Consider the following 8,803-nt stretch of genomic DNA (forward strand, 5'->3'; position numbering starts at 1 on the left):
TAGTATCAAATGCCAGATTTAGGTTTTCTTTTTTTTGACTGGTAAGGGGATCGCAACCCTTGGCTCGGTGTTGTCAGCACCACACTTAACCAGTGAGTGCACCGGCCATCCCTATATGGGACCCGAACCCGCGGTCTCGGCGCTATCAGCACCGCACTCTCCTGAGTGAGTCACGGGGCCGGCACCCAGATTTAGTCTTTAAATAAAACTCGAGGTGCTGGATCAAAGGTGGCCCTGTAGGGTCTACAACCTCTACAAACTTACTAAGATAGATCCCAGATCTATGCAGCTAGATTAGGTGGGGGTAATTTCCAAGACCCTCGGATCCTGCCCACAGACACTCATCTGTAAGGTACTTCAACACTAGTTTGAAATAATTCTAGATTTAATAAGTCAATATTAAGCCATTTAAGTTTATTTTACAGAATCTGTACTGTCAAGATATACCCAAATGAGATTAACACAGCATTAATCTTCAACCTTAATATAATATTTATAATACTATAAACTAATATTAGTTCTCCCAGTGGAAAGATTAAGGCTTTTGTCAACATTCAATATTTCTGTTGTAACCTAAAAGTCCCATATTACCAGTTCCCCTGGGAAAGATTTTATGTCAGGTCCCAAGACAGGAATTACATTTCCACTGAATTATCCTATATTCTCAGGACTGATTCCAGAACAATTGCTTTCATGAGGCAGATGTCACAGATAAACAGTTAACAGGTTAAAAAAAGAGTGCCGTGTTGTTTTACATTGATTTTAAGGAAGAAGTCATTAAGAGGTACATGTTTAAATAAAGGATGATTGTGTAAATTAGATTTCAACTGAAAGACAAATTTAGCAATTCAAATAAAGCTCCTAGAAACATACCGAAAAGAAAGCCAGATATACACACGATAATAAGAAACAGAATCTATGGAACTTTCATTTATCCTCTAGCCATGGTTTCAATGATATTTTCTGAACAAAGAATCAAAACACATGGTTTGTGTCAAAGGGTTTTTCTGCGCTATTTCTGAGTGTAAGAGGTTACCTGAGTGATTTTTATTTTTTTAATGCCAAATAATTTGTAACCTCCAAGCATTTAACGGCTTAAGATGACAGAAATGTGAAATCTGGATTGTCTCAGAAAACCGTTAATATGGTCACCAATGTTACAGCAGTGCCATGGCTGAGAGCTCTCCCTCCATTTATTCTACTAAGAAGGAACCATGATATTTTTTTCTCCTTTCTTCAGTATTTCTTTTGGGAGAGGGAAATAGGGAGGGAGGGAGATCAAACACCATTGACTATGGTCCCAGCAGCGGCCAAAAATCAAATGTAGAGATAACTTTGCTACCTACACTTTCCCAAGAAGTTGGGGACAAAGGGAGTTGTAGTGTTACTAAAGTGACAGTTTAGAGATTCTTTTGAATGGAAGATTAATTCCTAATTACATGAGACAGTGATCCTGCAGGAGGCCTATGCTGAAAAAATCTTCCTGTTGGAAAAATGCTATTATGAAGTTAGACTGGAGCAATGCATCAGCAAAGGAGGGCAAGCAGGAGGAAAACGTGTCAAGCATCAACTGGCGCACATTCAGTTTTCTGATTAGTTTTTTTCCCCCAGTCTCTTTTCTTCAGTCCTGCCTTCTAGCCAGGCCTCATGGTAGAAGTGGTAAGACATTTAGCAGGAAAACTTGGAAGTGTTCTACCCCACTTCAAAAATAACTTTGCTTAAAAACACGTATACAGCCAGTGATTAGCAATTAACATGTGAAAATAATTAACTACTCAGTAGTTAAATTCTGCTAATTATCAAAGTCACGGCCTAGTCAGCAGCATTACAAATGGAAGTCAAACTGCATTTCTTAAGCTTTTTCTGAATGCTAACAGGTCCCTTTCAGTGTTAACGGCACTTAAAACACATCTGCTTTTTTTTCATCTAATCTCTGAAATCTGTTCATTTTTCCCTTCATTTATAAAAACAGGAAAGGGGTCAATTTATCATTTGCTCTATAACTATTTGAATTTGATAAAGATTCCACGCAGATTAGTGTGTCATGTATGAAGAGAGTTGCACACAGGCTGCTTTCTAGAGCCAATTACACTTGTCTTTGTGACACCTCAGAGCTTGGACTGCAGTGGTTTCAGGTGCTTATAGTAAGATTCGTGGACCTGCAGAGAAGGAAGAGAGAAGAAACACTGATAAAGAGATTGCTATGTAAAACAGCAAAATAACATACTTTTTTTTTTTTGACGGCTGGCTGGTACAGGGATCTGAAACCTTGACCTTTGGGTCTAACCAACAGAGCTAACTGGCCAGCCCCTTTTATTAAAAATAGCATACTTTTAGTTGAGAGATTATTTGGACCTTATTTGGATCCTGAATCAAAGAACTTGTTAAGAAAAAAATTGAGCCAATTGGGGAAATCTGGACATTGGGTATTTCATGACATTAGTTTGTTTAGGTGTGGGAATGGTATTGTGGTTGTTTTTAAGGAGTCCTTTTCTATTAGAGCCACATATTGAAATATTTATGGATCATAGTATCTGATGTCTTAGATTTGTTTCAAAATAATCCCTAGGTGGTGGGGGATGGGAGGTGAGGGTTCAGATGAAACACACCGGCCATGAGTTGATAGCTGTTGAAGAGATGGACAAAGGGCACATGGAGGTGCATTAGAGTATTCTATTTTTGTGTATGTTTGAAAATGTTCAATTAGTTACTAAGTATCCAAGGGAATTAAAACCCTGTCTACTGTGGGAACAACCTAATTTCCTTCTGAACCTGGTGCTCAAATATAGTGACTGTCAGAAGCAGCCACAATGCTTTCAAAGTTTTCACAGATGAATCCCTTTCCAGAGGCTTTTCCTGCCCCAATATTTAAATGACGAATTTGAAAGGGTGAAAAGACATTGGTTTTTTACCTCTGCTTTGTTCAGTGGGGATTTCTTGGCCCACTCAAACAAGTTTTCATACACATTCCCATCGTAGCGGCCAAGCACAGAGCCGAGCGTCAGATCCTGAAAGTCAAATGCATCGACCAAAGCAACTGCATCAGGGCGAATGAGAGTGAGTAACTCCTTTATATGCTGGTTTACTTGGGAAATTTGAGACTCTGTCATGATGCTTCCCTAAAAGAAACCCAAATAAATAAATAAATAAGAAAATAAATTAAATATATATATATATATATAAATATTTATACACACACAAATATAAAGTAGATAACAATTATGTTTCTTAAAAAAAAAAAAAAGACTTCTACTTAGAAAATACTCACCTGAAGAAAATCCCCTGCATTCTGACTGATTCCATACAGAGAATACAAGAGACATAAATTCTTTAAGACAGCTTGGACAGATTTATCTTGAATTTTGAGGAGTTTTTCTGAAAAGAGCTTAACTACCACATAGTGGCAATGTGCCTAGATAAAAAGAAAACAAGGTGTGAGAACCTTGGAAATAGATTCAGTACATGATGACAAGGGATTTGCACTAATAAAATGGGGGATGCTCGTGGGGGTTGCGGCGGGGAGTGGTGTGAGAGAAAGCTACCACTGACCTCGCTTGCTCGAACAAGGTCAACAGAAGTTAGGTTCCATGCTACCTCCTTGCTTTTTCTGTGAATCACTTCAGTTTGAAGGTTTTTTGCAGCAATTTCTACTAATCTGTTCAGAAATTAAAAAAAAAACAACAACTGGAGATCTGAGGAAATGATCAATAGTACTCATGGCTCCTTCTGGTCTATATGATCTGCAGCCCCAGAGTCCCCTGCCCCCTTGACCGTGTATTTTAACTCGGAGGGTGAGCTCACCTGGCTGCACGAAGTTTATATGCTTCGGTTAGGCTGTCGGTGCTGTTGATATCCACTGCAGCCGGCCAGACTGCTACCTGCTGTGGCTGGATGCGCTGACTAGGCAGGTCGTTCAAGTAGGAAACCATGCCAAATACCAAATTTCCTGAGTGCACATGGTCATAACTTTTCATCAAGAACCTAAAAATCACCAGTACACACGCTCTTAGTAACTCTACTCTTGAAATAACCTTAAGCTATGTGATAGGCACAGAGGGCAAAATTATGCCTTTCAGGAACAAATACATACACACGCACACACACACACAGAGTGAAGAGGAAACATGGGAACAGGGCTGGCCAGTTAGCTCAGTTGGTCAGAGTGTGGTAGTGACACCAAGGTCAAGGGTTCGGATCCCTGTACCAGCCAGCCGCAAACAAAACAAAACAAAAGAAACAAAAAAGAAAACATGGGAACAAGCGCCTATGAAAAGGACTTCAACATTCTTAGCAGATAAATCATGAATTTCGCTCTCACCTAGCTGTCTGTAGCATCATGACAGTGTTTTCTCCCTCAAAGGTGCAGGTAGGGGTGAAGTTGACATAAATATTTGGAAGACCACTGCAGTGAGAATAGCCATGCCCACCACAAGCCATCCGACACGCTTCAATAGCAGTGTTGGCTGTCCAAGAAGTGAAAGCCTTAAGCCCAGCAGTGAGGGCATGAAGCTGAGGGAAAAAGCACAAAGCCATTAGGAAATCTGTGCTGCTCAGAGCCTGAGTTTCCAATGAGAAAACATGTATCCACCTCTAACAAGACCGGTCACTGTCCAAACCAGTTGCCATGCATGCAAACTAAAGAAGCAGTTGTCTGACTAGCCTGAATCAATAACATTCCCACACTCCTTCCAAAACCATTCTATCTGGCAAAAAGTCACCACTTAACGTTCCTTTGATTGACGAATGACCAACATAGTACAATACTCCTAATGATATTTAAAATACTTAAAAACAGTTTGGTCTGAGTGTAGTGGTGTTTAAAACTAATTGATCACAACCAGTTACAGATTTCTTTGTTCCTTCTCCACTCCCATGCTTCATTTGACTAACCTTTAAAAAAACAAAGAAACAAAACTTAAAAATGAAACCCACATATCTTCACATATAATCCACTTTCAGTGAGAAAAAGTTCTAAGATTATATAATTCTTTTCAGAAAATCCCAAAGTTTAATATTCTCTGGATATTATCCAACAGGCAAACATGAAACAGAAGTGTACCCATGAGTGAACGCGGCCAAACACGTACCTCAGGCAGTTCACTCAGGTCCCCTTGGCCAATGCCTTCATTAATCCGATGATAGGTCTCCCTCATGTACGCACCCACAAACTGGAAGGCATAGGCAGTGGCCAAAAGTGGAAAGAGTTTATACTGCTGGGTTTGAAAATCCAAAATCTGCGGTTCTGGTTCACTAAATTATACATGAAAAGAAAAAAAAGAAAATAAAAAGTGAATGCTTATACAGAACCTGCTATGTGCCAGGTTCTAGTCTAGTCTAAGCATTTTGATATATTAACTTATTTAATCCTCATAAAGAACCTGTGAGGTAGCTACTATTATTATTCCCATTTTACAAAGAAAAACTGAGAAGTTGAGAATCTGCCTGAGGTCACGTGGCTAATAAGTGGCAGATCCCTGATTTAAATCTAGGCTATTTGACTCCAAAAGACCATGCTCTTAACCACTTTGTTGTAATGCCTTAGGCAGACAGAATTTTCTAGGTGCAAAATTGTATCTCATAGCAACATACAAAACCATGGGGCCAGACCGTGGCTCACTTGGGAGAGTGTGGTGCTGATAACACCAAGGCCATGGGTTCCGATGCCTATATAGGGATGGCTGGTTAGCTCACTTGGGAGAGCGTGGTGCTGACAATACCAGGTCAAGGGTTAAGATCCCCTTACTGGTCATCTTTAAAACAAAAACAAAAACAAAAAAACATACTAAACCAAAGCTAGTTAATCTCACAGCAAGAAGGCTGAAGAGGTCTAGCACACTACATGGCTGAATAACCTATATTTTGACCATAGTCTTGGAGAAGACCCAGTGCACAGAGTTATTTTGAAGTATATTTTGAAGTATAGGAATTAGCAAAGGTCTGCTCATATTGATTTCTTTATTAAGAGTTAAAAGAGTATCAGCGAGTCATGCCCAAGTAAATAGGAATAAACCATGGCGAAGAACACAAAAGGGAATCAATTTAATGCCACTTTCACCACACATAATTTGTACTTGTTAGTAGTAATTAGAATTTTCAAAGTGCCTTCAGCGTTCTGAACATTGCCTTTATAGAGCTCAAGTAATATTATTACTATTTTTCTTAGAAGGTTAAAAATAACAAAGTGTTTAGTCTCATCTTCCCTTTTAAGAAAAGGAAGCCTAAGTACTAGGTAGCAGGCCTAGTACACTGCCATCCTAGCTAACTCTGCATAACCAATGCATCTTTATCCACATTAGGGAATTCTGATATCTGAATGGGGTCAAAGCCAGGTCTTCACTACTGAGCTCATCTCAGACCCCACCCTTACCCTGGCTTTATTTCAGACTGGTGCCTCACGGCGCTGTATCGGATGGCAATGGTGCATGCCTTAGACAGAGATCGAGCAGCTTCTCCCACAAGGAAAGACCTGACAAACACCATGGTTCCATAGGTGAGCTTGTTACTCAGGGGTTTCACATACGTGCCATCAGGCTTCACCTGGAAAAGAACATGAGACAGATGCTTCCTTCTATTAAGTCCAAGAGGCAGTTTAGGCTAGTGGTTCTCAAAGTGTAGTCCCTAGAAGGGCAGCATTAGCATCAACTGGCAACTTGTCTGAATCACTAAATCTCAGTCCCCACCCTGACCTACTGAATCAGAAACTCTGGGGGTAGGGTCTAGCAATCTGGGTTTCAACCAGCCCTCCAGGTAATTTTAATGCATGTGAAAGTTTTGCAAACCAGGATATGCTCCTCGCCCCTGCCAACTGCTTCTGATTTCACTTTCATAATAAAAAAAGCATCCAGAGTAAAAATGTTATTACCTTCTAAAAGAACAGACCTTTCTAAACCCATCGTTATCAACAGCCATTGCAATCCCCATGTCTGATGTCTCTGCCCCTACCTTCTAACTAAATATACCTGGGCATGCTTCATCAGCATATTTTCTCTGGGAATACGATAGTTGTCCATCTTCAGGTAGCCATTATCTATCTCATCATAACCAAATTTGGGGCCAATGTCTCCAACAGTAATACCTAACACAGATCAAAGGAAAGTCATGAGATGTTTATGCTCTGGAATTCCTGGCTTTTCCTTCTCCTCTTTAGTTGTGCATTATACTTTTTGCAAAAGAAAGGTGTTCAGTTTAATTTTCATCTCAACATCAGATAAACAATTCTTACCCGGAAAAGGCTTATGGGTCCCGATTTCACGAATAGGTACAATAAAGGCATGTAATCCATAGCATTTCCCCTTAGTGATCAGTTGGGCAAGAACTATGGCATGATTTGAAGTCTTTCCAACTGCAACATCAAAGGGAACAAGAGAGAGAAATGAGCATACATTCTAACATTTCCAATGGGCAGAAACAGAAGGGAAGAAAGCATGTGTTAAACACTAGACTACATCAATAAAGTCTGTCCAGAAAGCCTTTCTTTTTTTTTTTTTTTGGCAGCTGTCTGGTACCAGAAAGCTTTTCTGATGACAGTATACCATACCTAGCTTTCAGAAAGAAATTCACTTAAGCTGACAGTTACTAAAATTTACTGAATTTTGGCAAGGCAATCCTTCATTTAACAAGACAGCTTTACTTTCTTTTCCACTTATTTCTCATGCATTTACATAAAGAAAATTTTAGGATACCCATAAGAACATTAATTTTAATTACTTATTTTTTTCCCTAAGGCACTGCTATCCAAGAGAGTAGTCACTAGCCAAATGTGGCTATTTACATTGAAATCACTTATAGTTAAATAAAATAAAAGATTTAGTTTCCCAGTCAACTAACAACGTTTCAAGTGCTCAACAGCTACAGAAGTATTTGTTTTTTGCATGCTAGTTTTTTTTTATCAAAACATAACGTCACATATTAAAAATACATAATGTGAATAACAAGATCCTTCAAACACTAACTCTATCTGAAATATATATCCCTAGACAATAATTCAAAATGGAATTAAGAAGATATTTAGTAATGAAAGTTTCATGCCAAAGCTATTTAAAATAAGAATTTGAAAACATGTCAAATGCTTGGCAATATGGAAATGACTAATCAAACAGGGGATACTAAGTTATTTTAAATGATGACTATGAAAACTATGCTAATACAAAGGAAAGTTTAAGTGAAAAACTACGAAAAGCAGAACAAGAGCGTTGTCATTTCTACACTCTGTGAAATGTATAAATATATATAACATGTACCACAAGAGAATGTGACATAGCTTAGAAGAGTTTAAGATTTAAGAGTTCTTCCTATGTTTCAAAATGATAATTTCACATAAGTTCTACATTCTAAACATTATTTCATAATAAATCTGCAAAATGTCCAATAAATGCTGAAAAATTCACTTACGCCCCCCAGGCCACCACTTAATAGAGGTAACAGTAGGACTGTTGAGAATGAACTCTTCAGTTTTGGGGTCATATGTGGCTGTGGTTTCCAAACCTCGAAGATGAGTTCCTATGGCGATAAATTACATTTACTTTAGATAAATATGGGGAAAAAACAGAGGGTAAAACTTCCTGCCAGGTCCTTTAAGCACTAATCTCTCAGAGAAAAACAAAATCTACCACCACCAAGAAAACATCTGTGGATGAGCTACAAATGGTTGATAACAAGGATATAAGGGTACTTCAAAACGTTCATGGATGGGCCAGCCCGGTGGCGCACTGCGCTAGTGCACCGCTTGGGAAGCGCGGCAGCGCTCCCGCCGAGGGTTCGGATCCCACATACAGACCGGTTCCCGCTCACTGGCTGAGCGAGG

The 8,803-nt window shown here is 39.2% G+C and overlaps 1 protein-coding gene across 2 annotated transcripts in view; it reads right to left on the reverse strand.

Moving 5' to 3' along the window:
* Positions 1-393: 393 nt before the first annotated feature.
* ACOX1 (acyl-CoA oxidase 1, palmitoyl) overlaps positions 394-8,803 on the reverse strand; it is an 18,404-nt gene continuing 9,994 nt past the window's right edge. For both annotated transcript variants that reach the window (XM_008566098.1, XM_008566099.1), the window contains 11 exons: positions 8,392-8,499; positions 7,223-7,342; positions 6,960-7,075; positions 6,368-6,537; positions 5,088-5,250; positions 4,319-4,509; positions 3,802-3,981; positions 3,550-3,655; positions 3,269-3,412; positions 2,913-3,119; positions 394-2,159 (listed from right to left, as the gene is read on the reverse strand). In XM_008566098.1, the coding sequence (XP_008564320.1) occupies positions 2,109-2,159; positions 2,913-3,119; positions 3,269-3,412; positions 3,550-3,655; positions 3,802-3,981; positions 4,319-4,509; positions 5,088-5,250; positions 6,368-6,537; positions 6,960-7,075; positions 7,223-7,342; positions 8,392-8,499 (1,556 nt within the window). In that variant the 3' untranslated portion in view covers positions 394-2,108. The remainder of the gene's footprint in view (positions 2,160-2,912; positions 3,120-3,268; positions 3,413-3,549; positions 3,656-3,801; positions 3,982-4,318; positions 4,510-5,087; positions 5,251-6,367; positions 6,538-6,959; positions 7,076-7,222; positions 7,343-8,391; positions 8,500-8,803) is intronic.

Source organism: Galeopterus variegatus, unplaced genomic scaffold, assembly GCF_000696425.1.
Source record: "Galeopterus variegatus unplaced genomic scaffold, G_variegatus-3.0.2 Scaffold219, whole genome shotgun sequence".
Taxonomy (NCBI): Eukaryota; Metazoa; Chordata; class Mammalia; order Dermoptera; family Cynocephalidae; genus Galeopterus; species Galeopterus variegatus.